Source organism: Phacochoerus africanus, chromosome 11, assembly GCF_016906955.1.
Source record: "Phacochoerus africanus isolate WHEZ1 chromosome 11, ROS_Pafr_v1, whole genome shotgun sequence".
NCBI lineage: Eukaryota > Metazoa > Chordata > Mammalia > Artiodactyla > Suidae > Phacochoerus > Phacochoerus africanus.
This window is the reverse complement of record NC_062554.1, coordinates 45098902-45123702: the sequence shown is the minus strand read 5'-3', so window position 1 is coordinate 45123702 and position 24801 is coordinate 45098902. Positions and strand designations below refer to the sequence as shown.

At 51.7% G+C, this 24801-nt stretch overlaps 1 protein-coding gene across 2 annotated transcripts; it reads left to right on the top strand.

The window, feature by feature from the left end:
* The first annotated feature begins 865 nt into the window (after window positions 1–865).
* Window positions 866–24754, top strand: SCN4B (sodium voltage-gated channel beta subunit 4). 2 transcript variants are annotated; one of them, XM_047753166.1, is made up of 5 exons: window positions 866–1203; window positions 9849–10021; window positions 11022–11250; window positions 12950–13079; window positions 20939–24754. In XM_047753166.1, exons 1-5 carry the CDS (start codon window positions 1143–1145, stop codon window positions 21030–21032), a joined length of 687 nt encoding a protein of 228 aa, XP_047609122.1. In that variant the 5' UTR covers window positions 866–1142; the 3' UTR covers window positions 21033–24754. The 2 variants fall into 2 exon arrangements, with proteins under 2 accessions (XP_047609122.1, XP_047609121.1); XM_047753165.1 differs by lacking the exon at window positions 866–1203 and adding an exon at window positions 9187–9398.
* Window positions 24755–24801: the final 47 nt, after the last annotated feature.

Below are 24801 nucleotides of genomic sequence, written 5' to 3'. Positions count from 1 at the left end.
GCAGTGGGGTGCCAGAGGAGGATAGCAGACATTAGTTACTAAACCACACCCCAAACTGCACTATTCACTGGTAACTCCAGAGTGTCTGAGAAAAGGCTCCTTTGTTGGCAGTTTCACCTTGGCTCTGGCTGTGACCCCCAAGCCTGGGAGGGCTGACCTGGGCTCCTCCATCCCCAAAGGGAGGTGAGGCCATGAAGACTTCGGGTTTCTGAAGGACAGAGGAAACCATTGGAAGAGGGTGAAAGGGGAGGGGCGTGGAGTGCCTAGGTAGGAAAAATGAGAATAGAGGTGCTGCAGGAAGGTGAAGAAGGAGCCCCAATCGGATAGGTAGTGTCTGGCCGGATTCCCTAACCAGGGGCATCATGATTTCCCAGCTCATGAAGCAATGGCCGAGGTGGATGGGCGGTGGCGGGGGCAGTTTGCAGTTGGAAGCTGGTCCCCGGGACCCTGCCCAGCGGAGCAAAGGCGGGGGCGCGGGGCTCCGAGGCTGCACGCGAGTCAGAATCAGTGGGGTGCAGTGGGGAAGCCCGCACACGCCCACCGGCTGCGCCAGTGTCGGCCATCCAAGCGGTCCCCTCGTGGTCCCCACTCGTGTTTCCCAAAGTAGAACACCCGAAAAGCTCCACCTCTACTCCTCCCCAAACTATCCTCCTAATTGGCAGCTCAGCGCATGGGATGATGCGGGCGGCTGCGGGTGGCCCTGCAGTGCCAAGCCGCAGCAGCCCTGCCCAAGCCAGAGGGGAAGCGGGGGGCCCGGCAGGCTCCCGGGGCTCGGGGACCACGAGGCGGGGGCGCCCCAGGCACCGCGGCGGCCACCGCCCCTCCTGCGGCTGGAGCGCTTCCAGAGCAGAGGCGCAGCGTCGGTCGCCTCTGCACTAGCTCGGCGGTCCTCCTGCTCCTGTTCCTCCTCTTCGTGCTCCTCCTCCTTCTCCCCGTGCCTTCAGCGGCCGCTCCCGCAGTCGGCTCCTCCTCTCCCTCCCTCCCCCTCCTCTCCTGCCATCCCCGCTAACTTTCCCAAGCTCAGCCGGCGGCGCAGAGCTCCCCGGCAGCCTCCAGGCCCACTGCAGACCGCGGGCTGCGAGCGCGGCTGCGCCCTGTATCCTGTCCCCGCGCCTTTGGCGCGCTCCGGAGAGAAAAGAACGATGCTCGGGGCCGGGGACCGAGGCGCACCCAGGGCGAGATGGCTGGGCACTGGGCTTTTGGGTAAGGCAGCCCCAGCTTGGTTTCTTCTCCTGCCTCTTCCCCCCTCCTCCCCCATCTCCCCCCAGAGCAGGGGTCACTTCGAAGAGCAGTGTCTTGGACGGGGGGAAGGCTTTGGAGCGGGGCTACTGGCTTGAGACTCTAGCTGGGAGGGCTGAGCTCCCCGGGGACAGTGCGCCGTCCCCCGCCCCATCGGCCCGCCAGCCTCGCGATTAGTTTTTTTTTTTTTTGCTGTTTCTGGTGCCTTCAGCCCCGCACTTCTGGAGCTGGATCTTGGGGACCCGAGTTGAGACGTTTAAGCTGCTGGGGGAGAGCGGCTAATGCCTTGGGTGGAGGGGATGCCAGGTGGGTTGCAAGTGTGATTGTTGAGATGCTAGTTTCTACCCCTGCTCAGAGCTCTTTGCTACTTGGAAGCTGGTTGTCCAGGCACCGGCATGCACCAGTTGGGGGTTGGGGAGCTCCCTTTCCTACTGATCCTTGTTCTGTTTGCCTCCTCTGCCCTCTACTTCCTCTGGTGTCCACTGTCTTCCCTGCAGACTAGATGTGTTGGAGGGACTTGGAGGATCATTTAAGCCCCCTTTTAGGAAAGATATTTTCTCTCTTCCTAGGAAGAGATTCCCTGGGGGGGGGGGAGGACCTGTTTCACCTGCTCCTGGCTCTTCATTTTGGGATGAATATGAAGACTGAGGAGGCCCGGCCAGAGGACACAGAAAGAACAGATTATTAATATCTATTAATATGCACATGATAGTTTTGAGCTTCAAACTCTAAGAGATTAGGGAATGATATTTATTTGTCCAGAACATAATCTCCTCATAACTCAGAGCTGGCTTTCAAATGTAAGCCGACTCCATCTCTGGCACCCACACCTCTTCCTGTTTGTATTTGTCAGATGTGGCTTTTGGCAGCTCCCTGCATGGGGTAGGCACGCGACGTAGGCATTTGGGCTGAAAGCAGGGAGGCAGAAGTCTTTAAGGGCGATCACTGCTGTTTCTGCAAATGTGAACTGTGTGCAGGCCTGTCATGTTGTCACCTGGTGGCAGAGGGGGGTGAGAGTACATCTTTCACTCAGGAGCCACCAATTCTGCTATAGCCTTACAGCTGGAGAGAAGACACCAGTGTTCTCACTTGTGCCTTAGGCGCACATGTGCTGGTTTCACAGTGACCCTAGGAAGTGGGTCTCTCTGAGGCCTAGAGGCGCCTCTTTCTGAGGCGGTTACAGTGCCAGTCTACACTAGCTGCCACTCAGCCTATCCCTAATCAGCCCGAGTTCCCACTGTGACCATGGCAGGGGTGGGTGGTCCTTGGGGAATTCAAACACACATGATCATTAAACTAGCCAGCTTATCAACACCTCTGGCTTCCCTTCCTCCTGCTGTCTGGTTGGCTGGTGGAATGCCAGTGCCTGGCTATTAGAGTATTGATAGAGGGAGTTCCTGTTGTGGCTCAGCAGTAACAAATCCAACTAGTATCCATAAGGATGTGGGTTCGATCCCTGGACTCGCTTGCTCAGTGGGTGAAGGATCTGGCGTTGCTGTGGCTGTGGTGTAGGACGGCAGCTACAACTCCGATTTGACCCCTAGCCTGGTGCGGGTCCATATGCCAGCCCTAAAAAGACAGAAAAAAAAAAAAGAATATTCATAGACTACTTTATGGGAAACCACACTACACACTCTGTGTGTGTGTGTGTGTGGGGGGGCGGTTTGTGTATTGTAGGCAGATTCTTGGTACTTTTCTCCAGCTGGAAGCCCCCCACATCTTCCAAGGCTGTTTAGCTGGTAGCCCAGGGAGGGCCAGGGGCCTGTTGGAGCAGGTTTGGAAGATTCCCTGAGCTATCTGCAGAGCAGAGTGAGCTGTAAGTGGGAGGACCAGCAGGCCCTAGAACCGGGCCCACCTGCTCTGCCCCCTGCCCCTTGGGTCTGCAAAGGAAATACAACCAGGGTCCCTCCCTGGACCTTGCTGCTAAGCCCTCACAGTGGCATTGCTTTGAGCTTGGGACGCAGACTCCATCCTTGCTTCGGACCAACAGGGGAGGTGTGGAGGCGATTGGGCAGCCAACTGGAGGTGCTTCCCTGGCAGGAACTTTGCAAACCATTGTACAGAGCTCCCCTAAGGATGAGGAAACCATGGTCCAGACGGGGAAAGTGACTTGCCCAGGTGCATGGCCAGTCGATGGCCAAGTGGGCCAGAATCCAGGTCTCTTGGGCTCCTCACAACAACTGGCCTCCTAGTTAACCAAAATCTGTTGGCGGGCAAGGTCAGCAGGGATTGTGCTGATGGGCTGAAGGAGCGAGGCTCTGGGGCCGGGCATGGAAGGACAGAGGCCTAGGGGCCCAGAGCTGTTGTTCTCACAACTATGGATATTGAAGGACTTAGGTACAGAGAAATGACACCCCGAGGCTTTTTACTGGGAAGCAGCATTTATTCGTGCTGGCACTGGCTCAGTGGATTCGTATCCAAAGGCTGAGCCCCGAACACAGCGGGGCATCGCCTTATATACCTTGTTAGTTTTCCCCGCTACATCTAAATTCCTTTGTTCCCCTTAGAAGGTGTTCTATAAATTTTGAGCAGACGGCTATAGATACGCCTCTATGCTTGGGCTCATGGATACAGGTTATGCTACATTGTTGCAGAACTGCACCTGTGGGCACACAGATGTTGGCATTGCAAGTTGCCATCCCTTTGTTCTGGGAGGACCCTTCCCCCTCCCCACTACATGGAAACGGGGTTCAGAGCAGCCAGCTCCCAGGAGTCCTCACCCCCCACTCCCTCTCCCCACATCAAACTCAGTCTCATAGACTGAGATGAAAGCAATTTTTGATAACCGGACCAGACACCCCTTTTTAAAAAATTGCGACACAGTTACCAAGGCTGTAGCATTGCAGCTGAGGTGGAAGTGGGTGCCAGCCCCTTCCTAAGCATGTAACTGGTAATACATCTGTCCTACCCACCCCTTCCTTGTTCCCCCATTTGCTTAATTGCTGTGATCTCTGTGTAATTACCACTTGTGAGGGTGCTTTGTTGCCTAACCCTCTTTCCCTTGGTATGTGTTTATTAAAGGCTTGTTTAATGAGAAGGCAATTAAGGAGAGGGTGCTCAGTCCCACTCAGAGGAGGGAAAAGGAGAGGGTAAGTAAGTGGTTCACGGAGGAGAGGATGGAAAAGGGGGGAGGGAGAGCCCAGGCTTGAATCCTGACGTTTGTTCTTTTCCTGGAGATGTGGGCCCGGGGGTATCCGAAGCCCTAAGCCTGCCACTGCTGGCGGGATCAGCATGCTAGGTAGACCCTTGGCACAGGCTCTCCCACCTTGCCCTGTTGCTGAGGGTTTAGGGATCTCTGTGTAAGCCATGGGCTGGCCATGCCCACACACCTATTCCATGGCCTGCAAGGGGAGGGACAGGCCCAGTGCTTAGACCTGTTTGCAAAGGTGGTTTTGTTGAGCATTCAGTGCTGTCTCCGGGGCATGCTTCTATCCTGGCAAAGCTCCTGGGGGTGGGCAGGAAGCAGGCAGGTTGCCTAGGGAGAGGGAGCTGCGATCTTTCCTCTGTCTCTGGGCCCAGGGGCCTTGCCTGGCCCAGCCCAGCCTCCCCCAGCTCCCAGGGCCTGCACCCCAGGAGGGGTCTTGTCCTGCTGGCCTCGGCCCACTTTCCACCTCCCAGTTCTGTCTGACTCCCCCGGGGCCAGAGTGTATCAGCTTCCCTACTAAAGTCAGCTGTGATTCCACCGGCCATGCCAGGCAAGCCCCGGAAGCTAAACTTAGAGTGGGTACCACGCTGTGCCTCTTTCCTCCCTCCACCCCAACATGGGTGTCACGATCCCCGGATGTGGGAAAAGGTGACAGATAGAATGTTTCTGCCTTGGCATTTGCCTTGGAATATCTGATGGTAGCCATAAGATCCTTGTCGGTGTATTTAATAATATTTGCATGTACCAGATTTTTTTGGTTTTTCACTTTTTTTTTTTTTTTGGCTGTGCCTGCAGCATGCGGAAATTCCTGGGCCAGGGGTGGAACCAGAGCCACAGCAGAAACCTGAGTCATAGTCGAGACAATGCCAAGTCCTTAGCTGCTAGGCCACCAGGGAACTCCCAGATACTTTTTCACTTTAATAAAACTTGGGAGGCCCAAATCAATCCTTAGATAAAACCACAGCACCCAGATGAGATGGGAGGGCGCCGATCAGAAAATGGCTGCTCTGAGAGTGGCTCAATGGTTAGGGTCTTCCACGGAGCTAAGGCTTAGGATTGAATTCCACAGGATCATGAATAGGAGGCCTTGGTCATCAATCCCGGGAGGCCAGAAGGAGGCCCCCAATCCAAAGCACACACATGCACACCTTGAAATTCTGAAGAGTTTAGTTTGGGACAAAGCCAAGAAAGTCCTTCTCTAGCCAGGGAAATAGCCACATGGAAATAATTACCTCCAAGAAGCAATGCAGGGCGAAAGTGTAAAACAATATGTGAATGGCCTGGAGACATTCTTGGCTGACATTGGCTATTAAGTAGGGGGCCTGGTTCTGTCTAGACCTGTGATGGGGGCCAGCTGTGTCCCCTCCCTCCTTTTAAACACTATCCTCCTGTCCCTGCAGGGTGCCCAGCTCAGAGGGCTGGACTCACGGAAGCCTTCCTTGTGTTTTATAAGCCTTCTACCAAGCTTGGGGGGAAGAGAAGACGGTCACCCCTGCTTTGGTGATGTGGCACCTCTGACTTTCTCGAGGCAGTCCATCCTGGCTTGGCCATCCTGCTGAAGTACCTCTTGGGGTCCTCTTGTGGACTGGGACCTGCCTGTCCCCTCCCCTCTCCCCCCAGCACAGGCTCACAGGGGAGAAGGCAGAGGAGGCAGGCCCTGGGCTTCCCTGTGCCCAAGCTTTCCAGACAGCCCGCAGGACCTCTGCCCACTGAGAGGGAGTGCAGTGCAGAAGCCAATGCAAGTCTGATGCCTTGACTCGGGCAGGGCTCTGAACCTCTCCATGGAAACATCTCTGCCTTCCCTTTGTCCCCTCCAGGCTACGGTAGGAATGGCAACGCTCCACTCTGGGAGTCTGGGAGTCCTGAGTGCCTTAGAGTTCAGTCATCCATGGAGGCGCACACCAGTCAGGCAGAAGCGTGCACTGTTGTGAGCCAGACCTTAAAGAAATAGTTTCCATCTCTGTTCTGGCCTTTTTTCCCCCTCTTTTTTTAAGCTTCTATTAAAAGCAGTCAAAAAGATTTCACTTTTGATGTGAGTCTTTGGTGCTCTTGGACAGCAGCCCATTCCGGCCGAGGTTGGGAAGAGGGATTGGGCCCCTGATGTGCATCCCCCCACCTTCTCCAGGATCCCCAGGATGGGAGGATGGCACTCTGGAGCTCCTTGGAGCACGTGCTCAGGCCCTGAGGGAGGATTGTCACCATCAGGAAGCTGCCCACTCCTGGGAGCTTCCCTGTCATAGCTCTGCACTCTGTTCCTTAGTTTGTGGGGGCGAGAGAACCCAAGAGGGATGAGAGGGGTGAGAAACCAAGCTGGGGAGCACCCATCAGAAGGTCATCTTCTAGGCTGGAGGGTGGAATCTCATGTCTATCTTCTGTCCCTAGACTTCTGGGAAGAGAGATCATAAGAAAACCAGAGAGTTCCTGTTGTGGGTAGTGGGTTAAAAACCCAACATAGTATTGTGAGGATGTGGGTTCGATCCCTGGCCTCGCTCGGTGGATTGAGGATCCGGTGTTGCCGCAAGCTGCTGTGTAGGCTGGCAGCTGCAACTCTGATTTGACCCCTAGTCCGGGAAGTCCCATATGCCACCTTAAAAAGAAAAAAAAAAAAAAAAAAAGACAAAAAAACCCCGGGAGCACTAAGGAGAGCTGGCCCTGACAGCTTTGTTCTCTTGGAGAGGGCCCGGCGGAGTGATAGAAAGTAGAGCTATGTCCGTACACCGCTTATTCCACTCATCAGTTGTGTGGCCTTGAGCAAGTTAATCTCTCTGAGCCTGTTTCACTTGTATACTGGGGATAAAAATGATAACCACTGCCCAGGCTTATGATGAGAATTAAATGAGACGGTGCATACAACATGCCTGTCTTCTTTTACAGCAAGTGCTCACTTCTGTTTCAGCATTTAGTGTGTGGCCTTGGGCAAGTTACTGAACCTCTCTGAGCCTCAGTTTCATCATCCGTAAAATGAGAAACAAAGATACCTATCTTTTGGCATTCTAATAAAAAAGTAGGGGTTTATAGGTAGAGATCCTCCAGCACCCTGCTTCTCCAAGTGTCGTCCTTGACCACAACATTCCCTGGGAACTTTTTAGAAAAGGCAAGAGTCAGGCTCCATTCTAGACCTACTGAATCAGAAACTCCCCAGCTGGGGCCAAGCAGGCTGTAGTTGCCTCCAGGTAACTCTGATGTTCTCTCAAATTTAAAAGCCACTGCCCTAGAACAATTCCTGGCACGTAGCAGCTGATCAAGGAATTCGGGGCTAATTGAAATCACCTCTCAGCACTAATTGGAACCCTGGTGGGCAAACTCTGTTATTTTAGGATGTAAACAAGGGTGTTCTTGCCTTGGGGCTTGGGGGTACTGGAAATGTCTCCTGTTGACCTTCGGCAAGTCTCCAAACCTCTCTCTGCTCAGTTGCCACTTCTGTACCATGGAGCTACTACAGCATGTCACTCAGAGCATAGATGTGAGGGCTGAAGGTACCTGCTATACAGTAATAACCATCAGCTTTTGTCGACAGTGGCAGGGTTTGTGATTGGGTTCCTGGATCATGGGGTATCGTTTCTGAGCTTCGGTCAGAGCCCTCCACTTTGCCTTCGGAAACTAAGGGGGTGTGAAGAAGCTGAGGGGGGCCCTGAGAGCAGAGTCAGCCTGCCACCTGTCCTTGGAGCTCCTCTTCTTATTTAAAAAGCATCACCCAGGTGGCACCAGGCCGTGAGGGTAAAAGTAGAGGAAACTGGTTTATGCTGCACCGTGAGGGAAATAAGTTTGACAGAAGAGGTCCTTCATCTGAGAGTGAGGATGGGAGAAAGAGCAAGGTCGATGACCTTTCAAACAAGGACTGACCCTGGCTGTCTTGGGAACTGGCTGCAGAGCTGGGAGCTGACCTGGGCTGGGAGGCATTCTCAAATGGCTCAGCCACTAAACCCAAATCGGTGCAGCCAAGTCTCCTCCCATTTTGGGTCTTGGTTGTCCTGTCCCTAAAATCAGGCCATGGCAATGTGGAGTCTCTAACATGGGTCCGTCTGGGTCCTTTAACCCTGACATCCTGGGGATGCCAGGCTGGAGGTCCAAGCAGTTGAGAGGAGCTACTATCTGGGAAGAGATATCAGGGCAACTTCGACATAGGATTTAGTGCAAGTGGCTGCTCTCAACTGCCCACTGGCCCTGGAGTCAGAGCCCAGTTCAGATTTCAACTCCGGAAATTGCACAACTTTGGCCAAGGCACAAGGCACTTGGCTTTTCTAAGCTTCATTTTTCCCACCTGTAAAGTGGGATGAATAACCCCACCTCACAGGTGTGAGGTGAGCCTGCCCTGAGAATGAATCCTCACGGGCAGCGTCAGCAAGCAGCTCGGCCCAGGAAAAGGTCATTAGTCTCAAGATCACTGGGAACCTGAGAAGGACTCCCTCTGAGTCCTCACCCAGGATGACCCTGGGTGACCAGTTCATCTAGGGGCAGGGAGAGCGAGTCTCTAATTCGGAGCCCCTCCTCCCCATGACCTTGGGGGTACAGTGGGGTTTCCTCAAGGACGTTGCAAGACAGGAGGACCAGGAGCTCTTTACAAGAGCTCCCGCGGCGGCGTGACCCAGGGGCGGTGAGAAGAATTTCTACCGGATGGTAGGGGGAGGGGAGAGGAGGCGCTCGGGGCTTGTTCTCCGGACAAAAGAAAGGCCGTAGGGGGGTCGCAGGGTGTCAGGAGGGGAGCGGGGCGGACGGGTTACTCCGGTTGGGAGGAGACCGCGGGGGCAGCACCCTCTCCAGCCACCCGGCTTGTGTGCATCCGGGTGCCCCGAGTCGACCTCCATGAAGTGTCTTCCGCCTTGTCACTTCTCTGCGGTAGTGGCTTTACGCTCGCTGCTGCCCCATGGCAAGACGAGTCCCATTTCACTCCGCGGCTCCCGATGCCTGCCCTGTCTCCCTTCTCTTCTCGGGGTCCAGCTCGGTGGCCAAGCAATGTCCAGCGGGAAGCCTCCCTCTGCCTCTCTGCCCTTTGGGGCCGATGGGAGCTGCCAGGGTCAGTAATGAGTGGCCACTGGGCTGTGTTGTAACGAGGGGGCATCGCACTGTCCTGGGGGGCTTTCCAGTGCGAAGGGAAGGCGCAGGTCCTGCCCTTGGGGCCATGCAGGGACCACGTCCCCAGGTGACAGGGGCGCGTCAGGGCGGCAGGGGCCTGGTTTTCCTGGGTTGGGGTGACCCCTGGTGGTCACCTAGAGTGCCACAAGGGCTGCTAAGTGGCTCAGAAGTCTATCCTGTCCCAGGTCAAGGCAGGGAATGAATCACAGGCAGTGGCCCAGGCGGTGTTAAATAAGGTAAAAAGAACCATCTTCCTGATATTGGCACCTAGGGTGACAGAGACCTTCCTGCCTGACCAAGCCACTCTGTCCTGCCAGAGAGTTCCATTCCAGGGCTCCAGCCTGGAGGTTCTGGTGGGGTTTCATTAAGGGAGGTGGTGCCCCACACACAGGTCTCTTCCTGCTTCCTGTGTCCCTGTCGCTGGAGGTGTCTGTGGGGAAGGCCACCACCATCTATGCCGTCAATGGCACGGAGATCCTGCTGCCCTGCACCTTCTCCAGCTGCTTTGGCTTCGAGAACCTACGCTTCTGGTGGTCCTACAACAGCACCGATACATTCAAGATTGTAAGTAGCAAGGAAGGGACAGGACAGCTCAAATCCCTCTCCTTCCCCTGTCACCTCACCCCTGCGTCCCATCCCAAGCTCTAGCCCTTTGTGGACTGATCCCATGGTGATGGTCCCCAGAACCTTTTGTCACCCTTTCTCCCAGTATTCTTTCTGGAGCCTGTCTAGAAGGATCTAAGTGGGAAGGATGCTTAGGTTGTGTTGCCAGAATTTGGGGTCTGTTGAACTTCTTTGGCTAGAGTCCTCCATCTGATCTGAAGAAATAGCTGAAACTTGGTTAGCTTGTGTAAACACAGAGAGAGAGACAGAGACAGAGACAGAGAGAGAGAGAAGGAGGGAGGGAGAGAGAACAGGAGAAAGACTTTTGGGAGACTTGGAGAGGAGGAATGAGAAGAGTCCAAATGGGAGACAGTCCTTGGAAGGAAGGGAGGGGAAGCTGGAGAAGAGAGGCGGGCAGGGCTGTGGCCGGGGATGGGATGGAGCCCTCAGCGGGTGTTCACTGAGTACTCACTCTGCAATCTAGCAGAAGAATGGCAGAAAACATGGGGAAGTGACAAGAGATCCGCTCTGGATGAAGTTAAATGCTGAACTCAGTGGGTGCCGATGCACAGGGCTGTGGGGTTGATCCATGTCTTGATGGAGGGCCAGAATTCAGGCAGACAGGGATGTGGCGTCAGCAAAGGCTGGGGGTGGCGGTGACAGAGGGACACGCGTGTGGTATTTGTAAAAGTCGTTACTTAAAAGTCTTTTATGAAGAAAGCAGTAAAAGCCATACGACATTCTGGGGAGACCTGAATGACAGAAAATGGGCTTGATCCAAAGCAAGTCAAATCCAGGTTAGACAGGCAGAGCTGTCAATACTAGAAGGAAACCAAGGGGAAACGCTCTTCCTGGACCTGGTCAGGGAGGTGCCCAGGGAGTGGGCTGGAGTGATGTCATGATGCTCTCGAATGGACCCTGATTCTTTGGCCACCTCCTCTCCCCTCGCTTCCCCCCACAGCTCATAGATGGGACTGTGAAGAATGAGAAGTCCGACCCCAAGGTGAAGTTGAAAGATGACGACCGCATCACTCTGGAGGGCACCACGAAGGAGAAGGTGAACAATATATCCATTCTGCTGAGGAACCTGGAGTTCAGTGACTCAGGCAGATACACCTGCCACGTGAAGAACCCCAAGGAGAATCATCTTCAGCACCAGGCCACCATTACCCTCCAAGTTGTTGACAAACGTACGCAGTGGGGGCTGGGACAGGGCAGTGCAGTTGGAAGGACGGGGCGGGGTGGGGTGGGGCGCGGCGGGCGGGGCATGGTACGCAGTTGGAAGGACAGGGGTGGGTACCCAACTCTGTGAAATGGCGAAATGGATTGTGTTGGTGTTTCCCTTCACTTTATGCTTTCAAGAGCTACTGGAGTTACCTCTGGATGCTCGAAAACTTAGCTTGAATACTTATTCTGCTGCTGAATAGCTTGTAATATACACTTGGATCCTCTGAGCTTTGTTTTACTTAACTGTAAAATCTGTGATTTTTTTTTTTGGCTGCAGTGGGCAGCAGCTTGATGTGGGAATTTCAGTTCCCAGGCCAGGGATTGAACCTAGGCTGCAGCGGTGAAAGCACAGAATCCTAACCACTAGACCACTAGGGAACTCCCTCATCTGTAAAATGTGCCTTCTTCTAGGGCCGTTGTGAGATTGTTAAAGACGTTACATGGCAGTATTTTGTGATGGGTAAAATTCTCCATATGTACTGATTATTCCTACTCTTGTGTATTCTATGAGTGACAGCTGATTGAATGCCAGGTACTGAACCCAAAAGTGCTATAAATGACGCACAGTGTTCTTCTCGAGGAATTGACAAGTCAGGGTAACTGAAATAGGGGCAAAGCATGCAGAGGCACGGGCAACAGAGATGGATAAGAATGGTCTCTCCCCTCTGGAGCACATGTCCCAGCTTGGGGGGGAATCCACTCTGACACAGGTAGGACAATTAGATGACGAGGAAGCATGTGATGAGGCGGTCACATGACCCCAGACTCTGGAGGTGGTTGGAGAAAGGGCTATAGGAGTTAGGCTGGGTGTGCGTGCGTCACGGAGTGGGGACCCTGGAAGGCTTGGGAGGTGCAGAAGCAGAGAAAAAAAGGAAGGAAGCTTGCTCAAGGATCCTGATTATGCTTTTTCTCGTGTGCCTGGGGGTCCAGTGCTCTCCTGGATGATGTGGAATTTCTACAGAGCAGATGCTCATTATTCTGGAATTTTTTGAACTTAGGTTCCTTACGAGTCTCAGGGGCATTGGATGGGGGTGGGGTGGGGGTGGGGGTGGGGTAGGGGTGGGGTTTAGCAAAAAAGAGGAGTGGAGGAGTGACTCCAGGGATCTGGGCCAGGGCACCTAGAAAGCTGGAGCTTTCTCAACAGAGCTGGGGGACACTGTGACCGGAGGAGGTCTGGGAAAGCAGAAGTTCAGTTCTCAGATGAGGGACTGAGGCTAGAAGGGTTATGTGACCCGCTCTAGGTTACCGGGTCATTAATGACTGTGGAAATGCTGGCATTGAAATTCAGACCATCTGGCTCCAGAGTCTACTGGCCACCTGAGAGATGTCATAGGGAGATTCTCCGTTTTTTTCTGTAGGGGCAAAAGGAGACCTCAAAAGAGGCAATGAAAGTCTCTTGTTCAAAGCTGGGGGCTGTGGGCCCTGAGTCTCGGTTATTCCAGAACTTGTGTGGGTGTCTGTGGGAGGGCAGGTGTACGGGGGTGGGGGTGCCCTTTGCCTGTTATGCCTTAGCCTGACGGCTGCCATATTGTAGCTTCTCCTGCTCCGTGCCTGGGAGGGCGTGTCCCAGCTGCTGGGGTTGGAGGCTCAGGCTGCCGTGGTGCTCCGGCTGACCCCTGCTCCCCTTCTCCCCTCCCTGCTCTCCCCGCCCTTGCCATGAAGTGGAAGAAGTGGACAACACGGTGACACTCATCATTCTGGCCGTTGTGGGCGGGGTCATTGGGCTCCTCATCTTCATCCTGTTGGTTAAGAAGTTCATCGCCTTCATCATCAAGAAGACTCAGGAGAAGAAGTGAGTTGACTCCTGCCCTCCCCCCAGTCCACCCTCCACTCTCATCTCATGGGTGTTCCCAGCACCTTCTCATCCACGGTCATCGGCCTCCACCTGCCTTCATCCTTCCATCTATCTCTAATCCCGGCTTCTCTTCCTAATTCTCCCACTTTCTTTCCCTTTTTGTGTTTTGTGTTTCTTATAGCATTTTTTATGACTCAGTTACATTTATAGGTGGACAACCATCATGACAACCAAATTTTACAGCATTTCCAACCCAAACCCTCAGTGCATCCCCCCACCCCCCAACCTGTCTCATTTGGAAATGATAAGTTTTTCAAAGTCTACAAGTCCGTATCTGTTCTGCAAAGAAGTTCATTGTGTCTTTTTAAAAAATGCCCCAGGTAAGTGATAGCATTTGATGTTGGTGTCTCACTGTCTGACTGACTTTACTTAGCATGATAATTTCAAGGTCCATCCATGTTGCTGCAATCCCACTTTCTTTCCTATCCCTGCAACCCTCCTGCCATCTTCCAGCCCCGTTCCTAACCCCACTCTCTCTTCTCCATCCTCCCTGTGGGTGTTGAATTCACTGGGTGCAGAAATACAACCCACTTGTTCTTCCTCATTCCCGTCTTCCTGTCCAACCCCTTAGCCTCTCTTTCTATCTGTACCACCCCAATCTAAAGCCCCACCAAAAGACTTAAGAAGCCTTCTATTTTTCAGATTGGGGAAAACATAAGATTCCATGTACAGACACTCTAAAGTCGGAAGATCTTTCTAGGGGGATGGGGGTCTCTTATTGTGAAATTCTGAAAATTCAAATGAGGCACAGAAAACCAATCTAATAGGCTGCCCTAGGATAAATTCAGGTATAAAAACAGACATCTATAAGGGGAAGAGGAAGAAAGACGGGGGTGGTACCAAGGAGGCAGCCCTGGCCCAGAACTGCTAGAACAGGCAGGCTCCGCAGCAGGTGGTGAATGTTGCAAAACCAGAGCAGGGAAAAAGTATTTGAAAGTTGTGTTCTTCGCAAGAGAGATGAGAGGAGGCAGGCCTGCCATTGGAGCAGAGAGGATGATAGTAACAAGAAGAGGCAAGAGAGAAGGGAGAGACATGCCATTGGTGTTGGCTTCATTCTTCTCTGTTGAGAAGGAGGAATTAGGCTGGAAAGGGCAGAGATCGCACTGGTAGGAAGGGAAGGCAGCTGAAGGCAGGGATGGAATCTTAGGGAACAACACAAGGAATGGGGAGCAGGGAGGCATTGGCCAAGACGACGAACTCTTAGGCTGTCTGCCTGCCTCGCAGCCAGAGGCTGGGAGGGCTTTGGAGATCTTGAGAGGGGCCAGGAGCATGGAGCCAGACCAAATTCCATTTTTTTCTTTTTCTTTTTTTTTTTTGTATTTTTGCCACTTCTTGGGCCGCTTCCACGGCATATGGAGGTTCCCGGGCTAGGAGTCGAATCAGAGCTGTAGCTGCCGGCCTACACCAGAGCCACAGCAACGTGGGATCCATGCCGCCTCTGCAACCTACACCACAGCTCACGGCAACACTGGATCGTTAACCCACTGAGCAAGGGCAGGGATCGAACCTGCAAACTCATGGTTCCTAGTCGGATTCATTAACCACTGTGCCACGATGGGAACTCCAAATTCCTCTTTTTAATAATCAGTCTTACTCTTGATGGTGAGCAAATTTGGAGAACATAGAGTCAACACATGGTTTAAAAACCCTTAGGAAAGGAGTTCCTGCTGTGGTGCAATGGGTTAAATGATCTGGCTTGTCTCTCTGGAGGCTCTGGTTCAATCCCTGGCCCATTGGGTTAAGGATCTGGTGTTGCTCAGATTCAGTCTTTGGCCAGGAACTTCCATAAGCTTCGGGGGTGGCCAAAAAAAAAAAAAAAAAAGCACTTAGTAAAGAAAACAGTGATCCCTGGGAGCTACCATAGGTTCATTGAAAACAAGGCAGGCTAACATTTCCTTGGTAGGCCACTGGTGCATCAGGGGTTTGCTATAGATAATAATGCCTCCTGTGATTCATCGCATGCCTATCATGTGTTGGGTACTCCACCAGGCATTTTTATAAAATATCTATAATTTTATTTTGAATTTGAGCAAAGTGAGGCTCAGAGTGGTTAAGTGACTTGCTCAAGACCGCTCAAGCCAATAAGTGGTAGAGCTGGGTTTTGAGCCCTGATTTGTTTGCTTAGAGGCTTAAACCACTGCCACCCTACCCCCTTGATTCATGGGGCATATCTAGAGTTCAGTTCATTTGGTGGCTATTTTTGAGGTACGTGTGTGCGCTCTGTGCTAGGTTGTGCAGGAAATTATGGAAGGAATGAGATTCTGCCCTTAAGTAAAGACGATGTGTACACGAATCAGTGTCATATGAGGTAGAGGGATGAGAGCCAGCATAGAATATGATGGAAATCCGCAGGGGTTCAGGAGGGGGTGGGGTATTAGGGCAGGACTTCTGGCCAAAGAATACTAGGGCAGAATCCTTGGGGAGGGGGCAGAGAAAGGTATTCCCGACGGGGAACCACTGAGAGCAAAGACAGAGAGTCTGGGAAATGGGTTTGTTCTGAAGAACGAGGCATTCATTGGTGCAGTGGTGGTGTTGGGAGAAGGGGGTATGGTAGGGAGGAAGGGGAGAAAAAGCCTGCCAAGGGGGGTGGGGACAGGTCCTTGGGAACCTGGGAGTCCAGTCCGAGATTGGCTTTCCTCTGATTGTGGGGGAGCCGGGGAGGGTTGCCGGACCTGGCTCCATCAGAGGAGAAAGAAAGGGTCTGGCCTTGGTGGCCCAGGGACTGGCTAGAGAGAGGTTGGGGCAGGGGGACAGGCTATGGGGAAGCCTGAGGGGGTTCTCTGAGCAGCGAGGAAGTCCTGTATAACAGCAGAGATGTGGCAGCTTCCGCCCAAGTAGTGGGGTGCGGGGCAGCATCTCACCATCAGTTCTGGGCTTTCGCATGTGAGTGTGGTTCCCTCTGTCTGGAGTGTCTCCTCCCTCTTTACCTTCTTATCCTTCCTGGTCTCAGCTTAAAGGACATTTCCAAAGAGGCTTCTATGGCCCTAGGAGGAGACTGTCTAGGTTGAGGCCCTTCCTGGTATGTTCCCCGCATCCTATCATTTACCACATTGTATTGCAGTTACTTTTAATAGTGTATCCCTTGGAAGAGGACAAGTTTCTGAAGAGCAGGCACCATGCAAATTGGACATGCTTCTAGTCTGATACAGTGCCTGGTAGCCAGTAGGTTCTCAGTAAAGTAATATGGGCAGTTAGGTGGATAGGAATTGGCTAAGTTGACTATATCTTAGGTATTGAGATAGACACTAGATAGATAGATGGATGGATGATAGACAGACCCATCTGAATAGAGCTCTTTAGTGGTATGCCACAGGGCTGTGCTTATTCATTGTTATTATTTGAACTACACTAGGAGTGATATATTTATCAAGTTTCCAGAAACCTATTAACTATGTTGGATGGAGAACAAAACTGGGATCTAGGAGGATTTTTAAAAAATTGAAGTATAGTTGATTTACACACAGTGTGTTAGTTTCTGGTGTACAGTAAAGTGATTTATTTATTTTTAATTACTCAATGAATTTTATTACATTTATAGGTGGACAACAATCATCACAACCAAATTTTATAGCCTTTCCATCCCAAACCCTCAGCGCATCTCCCCACCCCCCAACCTGTCTCATTTGGAAACCATATGTTTTTCAAAGTCTGTATCTGTTCTGCAAAGAAGTTCATTGTGTCTTTTTTTTAGATTCCACATGTAAGTGATAGCATTTGATGTTGGTGTCTCATTGTCTGACTGACTTCACTTAGCATGATAATTTCTAGGTCCATCCATGTTGCTGCAAATGCCATTATTTCTTTCCTTTTAATGGCTGAGTAATATTCCATTGTGTATATGTACCACATTTTCTTTATCCACTCCTCTGTCAATGGTCATTACATTGTTTCCATGTCTTGGCTATTGTATAGAGTGCTGCAATGAACGTTGGAGTACCTGTGTCTTTTCAAGTCATGATTTTCTCTGGGTAGATGTCCAGGAGTGGGATTACTGTATCAAATGGTAATTTTATTTTTAGTTTTATGAGGAATCTCCATACTGTTTTCCTAAGTGGTTGCACCAATTTACATTCCCACCAACAGTGTAATAGGGTTCCTTTCTCTCCACACCATCTCTAGCACTTACTGTTTGTAGACTTTTTGATGATGGCCATTCTGGCTGGTGTAAGGTGATACCTCATAGAGGTTTTGATTTGCATTTCTCTAATAATGAGTGATGTTGAACATTTTTTCATGTGTTTTTGGCCAACTGTATGTCTTCTTTGGAGGATTGTCTGTTTATATCTTCTGCCCATTTTTTGATGGGGTTCTTTTTTTGGTATGGAGCTGCAGAAGGTGTTTATAAATTTTGGAGATTAATCCCTCATCAGTCGCTTCATTTGCAAATATTTTCTCCCATTCTGTGGGTTGTCTTTTCATTTTGTTTAGTGTTTCCTTTGTAGTTAACCATAACGGAAAAGAAACTTTTAAGTTTAATTAAGTCCCATTTGTTTATTTTTGTTTTTGTTGTCAATTCTCTAAGAGGTGGCTCTGAGAAGATGTTTCTGTCATTTATGTCAGAGAGTGTTTGGTTTATGTTTTCCTCTAAGAGTTTAATAGTGTCTGGTCTTACATCTAGGTCTTTAATCCATTTTGAGTTCATTTTTTTTGCCTATGGTGTTAGGAAGTGATCTAATTTCATTCTCTTACATGTGGCTGTCCCGTTTTCCTAGAACCACTTATTGAATGGGCTATCTTTTCTCAAAGTGATTTAGTTATACATACATATATATTCTTTTCCAGATTCTTTTCCATTATGGTTAATTACAAGATATTGAATACAGCTCTCTATGCTTACAGAAGGACCTTGTTGCTTGTTTTATATATAGTAGTTTGTATCTGCTAATCACAAGCCCCTAATTTATCCCTTCGTCTTTGATAACCATAATTTTTCTATGCCTATGAGTCTGTTTCTGTTTTGTAAATAAGTTCATTTGTATCACATTTTATTTTTTTAATTTTTTGTCTTTTTAGAGCCACACCCATGGCGTATGGAGGTTCCCGGGCTAGGGGTCAAATTGGAGCTGTAGCTGCTGGCCTTCACACAGCCACAATACCAGATCCAAGCCACTTCTGCAGCCTCTACCACAACTCACAGCAACGCTGGATCCTTAACCCACTGAGCGAGGCCAGGGATCGAACCTGTGTCTTCATGGATACTACTCAGATTTGTTTCCACTGAGCCACAACGGGAACTCCTGTATCATGTTTTAGATTCCACATATAAGGAATGTTATATGGTATTTGTCTTTCTCTGTCTGACTTACTTCATTTAGTATGATAATCTCTAGGTCCATCCATGTTGCTGTGAATGGCATTATTTCATTCTCCCCCCACCCTCTTCCTTTGGCTTTTATTATTTAAAAAATTTGTTTATTATAGTTGATTTACAGTGTCATGCCAGTTTCCCCTGTACAGCAAAGTGACCCAGTTGTACACATAGTACATTCCCTTTCTTATATTATCTTCCATCATGTTCTATCCCAAGAGATTGGATATAGTTCCCTGTGTACTACTGTAGGCCCTCATTGCTTATCCATTCTAAATGTAATAGTTCACACCTACTAACCCCAAATTGCCTGTCCACCCCACTCTTTCCCCCTCCCCCTTGGCAACCACAAGTCTGATCTTTTGTCTGTGAGTCTGTTTCTGTTTTGCAGCTTGGTTCATTTTTTGCCTTTTTTTAGATTCCACACATAAGTGATATCATATGGTATTTTCTTTCTCTTTCTGACTTCACTTAGTATGAGAATCTCTAGTTCCATCCATGTTGCTGCAAATGGCATCATGTTGTTCCTTTTTGTGGCTGGGTAGTATTCCAATATATATATATAGGAAAAAAAATATATCTCACATCTTCTTAATCCATTCATCTGTGGATGGACGTTTAGATTGTTTCCATGACTTGGCTATTGTGAATAGTGCTGCAATGAACATAGGGGTACATGTATCTTTTTCAATGAAAGTTTTGTCTGAATATATACCCAGGAGTGGGATTGCTGGATCATATGGTAGTTCTATGTATAGTTTTCTAAGTTAACCTCCATACTGTTTTCCATAGTGGTTGTACCAGTTTACATTCCCACCACCAGTGAAGGGTGGGAATGTACCCATTCTCCACACCCTCTCCAGCATTTGTTATTTGTTGATTTGTTAATGACGGCCATTCTGACCCATGTGAGGTGGTACCTCATTGTAGTTTTGATTTGCATTTCTCTAATAATTAGTGATGTTGAGCATTTTTTCATGTGCCTGTTGGCTATCTGTGTATCTTCTTTGGAGGAATGTCTATTCAGGTCTTCTGCCCCTTATTCAATTGGGTTGTCAGTTTTTTTGCTGTGGAGTTGTATGAATTGTTTGTATATTTTAGAGATTAAGCCCTTGTCAGTTGTATTGTTTGAAACAATTTCCTCCTGTAGGTTGTCTTTTTGTTTTAGTCATGGTTTCCTTTGCTGTGCAAAAGCTTGTCAGTTTGATTAGGTCCCGTTGATCTATTTTTGCTTTTATTTTTGTTGCCTTGGGAGACCGACCTAAGGAAATATTTGTATGGTTGGCTGTGGCATAAAGTGGTTTAATGTGGTATCTCAGTTTCTAGACCAGGAATTGAACCCAGGCCGCAGTGGTGAAAGCGCTGAGTCCTAACCACTAGACCCTAGGGAACTCCCCTCCCATATCTTTTATATCCATTCATCTGTGGATGGACACTTGGGTTACTTCTATGTCTTGACTGTTATAAATAGTGCTGCTATGAGCATTGGGGTGCATATATCTTTCCAGTTAGAGTTGTCTCTGGATATATGCCCATGAGTGGGATTGCTGGGTCATGTGGTAACTCTAGTTTTAGTTTTTGAAGGAACCTCCATACTGTTTTCTACAGGGGCTGCACCAATTTACATTCCCACCAACAGTGTAGGAGGCTTCCCTTTTCTGGATCTAGGAGGCTCTTGATAGGCTGTAGCTATGGACTAAATCCTGCAGGATGAGATGGCTGAGGACAAAATGTTAAATCCTTCTCTAGGGTCTCAAATCCAGCTACGCAAGCCCAGGGTGAGGCTAAGAGGTAGTTTAGCGACAGCAGCGTAAAAAAGCCTTGGAAGTTTTCATCAGCTGGAAGGTGGGAGGGATGTGGCAGTTGGGTCTGCCCTGGAGAACCCTGTGCAGCCTGGGCCCTGCCCATCGGGGGTGTTAAACTGGAGCACGTGCAGCGCAGGGCGGCCAGGGTGCTGAGGCTCCTGGGGTGTGTCTTCCCATCTAACCCTCTCTCCTCCAGCGGCTTTCTGCCCCATCCCGCCACCCTCTGCCCACACCTGCCCTGCCCCTTCCATCTCACTCGTCTATCTCTGGTCACAGGGAACTTGCCATACTCCCTGCTGACCCGGACCCTTCCCCCCAGGCTGGCACAGCCTGGCAGTTACCTTGATTTGGCTTCCCCTCAATACTGACCCCTGGGAACTGTGCCTGGTACCCTTCTGCCATGCTGAGATGACCGGGCGATGCTGGACTTACAGAGTACTTCCTGTGGGGTCAGACACTGTTCCAAGTGCTCATGGCTCCTCCCAGGAACCATCATTCCAGCGGTTCTGCAGATGAGGAAACGGAGGCCGAGAGGTTGGGCAACCTGGCCTCTGGCTGCAGTAACTCCACAGAAGGCCAGGCAGAGGGGCCGGGGCTGGCACAGGGGGCCGCGGCTCCCTTTCCACAATTTAGCTTTGGCTCTTCCTCTCACCTTGGCCCCCTCTCTCCTCTCTCCCTCTCAGGAAGGAGTGCCTCGTGAGTTCCTCAGGGAACGATAACACAGAGAATGGCTTGCCTGGCTCCAAGGCAGAAGAGAAACCACCCACAAAAGTGTGAGCCCTGCTTGGGGCCAAGCAGCCGCCTGCTCGGGGAGCCTCACTTTCTGATGCTGAGACTGATGATGCTTGAGCCGTGTCCGTGAACCCACGTGCCTGAGACATCTGCTGCTTGGCTCAACCTGTAGTCTTTCCGGGCGGGGAGAAACTGGGGTCCCGGCCAGCCTGCTCCAGCCCCTTCCCCGCCAGGGAACCCCAGGGACGAGGGCTGGCCAGTGGAGGAGGCCTATGGAAGGTTCTGGAAAGGGAAGGAGGGGCTGGGGTGGTGTGGGGGGCCGGTCCCTCGACACCCGGGTAGATGGTCTTCTTTGGTGTCCCCACCCTGGACAGAGAATGCCTTGGTTTCCCTCCTGACATCTCTTTGGGAGCGACTCGGGGGATCTGAGAGGGCTCCCCTGTGTGTTGGGGCCTGAGGATCTGGGGGTGGGAGGCTGCTGGAGGGGCCTTCAGTGAGCGGCTCTGTTGGATACCTGCTCCCCCACATGCCTCTAGTGAGGATCTTCCCTTCCCCCCACCCCTGGGTGCCGGTCTTGGTTCTCCTCCCCCACCCCTTGCTGCTCAGAGTCTCTGAACCCTCTCAACTAGGGTGGCCGCCTTGGTCTTTGGGGGTCCTGGCCCACTTAGTCTGCTCCTCTGACCTCTGGCTCCCTGAGGGCCTGCCCAGAGCACTGGGGTGCCACCTACCCCTTTCCTAGCTTTTCTCCTTGGAGTGTCAGGGCTGCAGAGGTGGGTCTCTTGGCTACCCCAGCCCTGCCGATGCTGGCTGCTCCCTCCCGGCCTGGCAGGACCACGGCCACTCCCGGGAGCGCCCAGCCCGCCTGGCCCACCTCCTCCTCCGTCGAAGCAGCAGGTGGCGCCATCTTGCTTGAGGGGCTGCTCCTCCACCACTCCTCCTGGTTCCGGCCACCTCTCCCTGGCCCAGGCAGGGTTGTTCCTTTCCACCCCCCGGGTCAAGGCTTGCCTTCACCTCAGGGATCCTCTTGCTCTGGATAAGAGGGCCCTGGGGTTTTCCCGCTGCTTCCTGCTCAGCTGGCCCTCCCGCCGCAGGGTTGGGGAGGAGCAGGGAGAGAGTGCCCACACGGCTCCTTTGCTTTTCCAAGCACTGGTTTGCACACCCCTTGTGTGTGGGGCTAGACTGTGCCTTAGCTCCCAAGTCCTGGCTCATACCGTCCCTACCCGCTTCAGCCCATACTAACAGCCAGCTCCAGTGGGGCACCGGTGAGGGGTCCCCAGCTGCACCACCACCACCACCCTCTCCCTCAGCCCCCGCTCTGTCCCAGGGTCAGGCAGACCTGGAGTTGTGTCACCAACAGCTCCTTGGCCAGTGACCGGGTCTTGGAGGCCCCTGCCCAGTGCTCCCGTGGGAGCCCTGACAGGCCATGCCATGTGGTGTCCCTGCACGTTGGAAACGAGGAAATAGGGCTGTGATGCTCCCACCCCTCCCCCTTGCTCTCTTGTTGAGTCGCCGACACTCTATCCTCTGGGCCCCTGGGAGGGATGAGAGGGGAGGAGCCCCCTTCCCAAAGTGTGTTGGGACTGCCTGAGGACTCTCCCTGCCAAAAAGCAGCAGCGAGCTGCCCCAGGGGTCCAGGCTGGGGGACGAGGAACAGGAGCACCTGCAGGGTGCCCTACCTGATGGGCTTACAGGGTCCCACTCTGATCTGCTCCCGTCCCTTGTGTCCTCCTCCACACATCCTGGGCTGAGGTTCAGATTTTCCCAGCTTTGGGAGCAGATGGGCTAGAGCCACCAATCATTCGGGAAAAAACTTCTTATAGCTGCCTTCAGGCAAAACTGCTTTCTTCTCCTCTCTTTGCCATTGCGACAGGCCCTGTGTCTTGGGCTTCTCTCACTCCCTTGAGAGGAGGCCAAGGTGTGGAGAGCCGGGGGTGGCGGGGGGGGAGGAAGGAAGTCCTCCTCCTCTTCACTTCTGGGTCTACTGCTGATGAGTAGGTGGGTCATGCACCTTCTCTGGGCTCAGTTTTCCCCATCTATAAAATGGGTGTAATAATACCTACCTCACAGGACTGTTGTGAGGCTTGGCAGTTTTGGTTTGAAAATCTTTTTTGGCTTGGAAAGGGATCTGGGATTCTAGGTGTTATAATGGGAGGGACTGTCCCAGTCTGTCCTGTCCTCATCTCTGTGGTCCATCTCCATAGCACACACACACCAGTGCACACACACATGCACACACAAAGTGCATGCAAGCACACGCATCTTCTGTCTTCTCTTTCTCTTCCCACCCCTCCCCCTTGGGATTGTTCTGATCTTTATAATGTTAGAAACCCTGGCTCTGATGTTTAAAGCTTCTGGGCCGTGGCTTATGTTTGGTGGTTTTCAGTAGAGGGGATTGGAACTATAGGGAGACACTTTTGATTGCCCCCATGCCTGAGGGCTCTACTGGCATTTATTTTTATTTATTTTTTTGGCCACACCCAGGGCCTCCAGAACTTCTGGGGCCAGGGATTGAACCCACGCCGTAGCAGCAACTAGAGCCATAGCAGTGACAACGCCCAGCCCGTGACCCGCTGAGCTACCAGAGAACTCCTCTACCAGCACTTAGTGAGTGAGGACTGAGGCTGCCACGCTTAGTGCCCGTGACAAAGAATGTCCTGCTCCAAGCTGGGATTTACTGATGGGGAAACCCTGGTATGGATTCGCAGACCCTCAATGCGGGCAGGTCTCTGAGGGTGATCTCCAGGGGCTGGTGAAGGAGTTTTCAGGGCTTGTGGGCGAGAGAGAACCATTCGTAAATTTGCACTTGGGAGCCCAGGACACAGGCAGCTGCACTGACGGTAAAGTCAGGAGACCATAGATCAAGGCTTTCCTGGCTCCCCATCTTTGACCTCAAAGTAAGACCTCAGCATTCCAGGCCTTCTGTTTTGCCTCGTGTAGGAATTGAGCAGAAGGCAGCCAGAATAAACCTGTGGTACTGGAGAGGTCAGGAAGAGGGGCCAGTGGAGCTCAGACTTTCCGCATCTGGCTGGCTGCCCACAGCTGGACGGGAAGGGAGGGGTGTGAGGATGAGCTCCCGAGCTGGTGGCGGCTGAGGGTGTGCTTGGGTAGAGATGCACAACCATGGGGTGGGTGGGCTGTGCACAGACGTGGGGGTGTATGGAGGTGTGAAGGCTGTGGGTGCCCAAGATGTGGGGGGAGATTCTGCACATCTCAGGAGCCATCTTTCCTGGCCTGAGCTATACCTCTTGGGGCACCTGGAGGCTGAGAAAGGGTAAGAGGCAGAGGGGAGACTAGCCGGGCCCCTGAGCGCCACATGCCACGACTCCTTCTCATGTCACAGACAGCTGCCATCGGAGTGTGTGTGGGGCGGAGGGGTTCCAGGAGGGGCCACTCCTCTTGGGAAAACCCTACAGCTTGCTTCACTTCACTTTGTCCCAGGTTGGAGTCCCCACTCTCCCACCACCCACCCAATATGCAGTGCTTTTGACCCTCTTATGCATGGTTTATTCCTCTGGCTTGGATGGCAACAATACTCATAGTCAACTGCCTCTGTAACTATAGATCAAAACAACGCAGCACAAACGGGCCTGGGGAGGCCTCAGATCTGCAGGTGCCTCTGGGAGGCGCAGATGTGCACACCCAGCACTGACTTGCGTTCAAGCACAGAATGAATGTGATCAGACTGTTTTGCCTTGATAACACATTTTGCATTGTAGAATTTTATTTGGCTTTGCCTTGGATGAAATAAAAATTATGTTTAATAGAAAGGCTTGAGGTTTTGATTTTTGGCTCAATGGGAGTTTGGTTCTAGGGT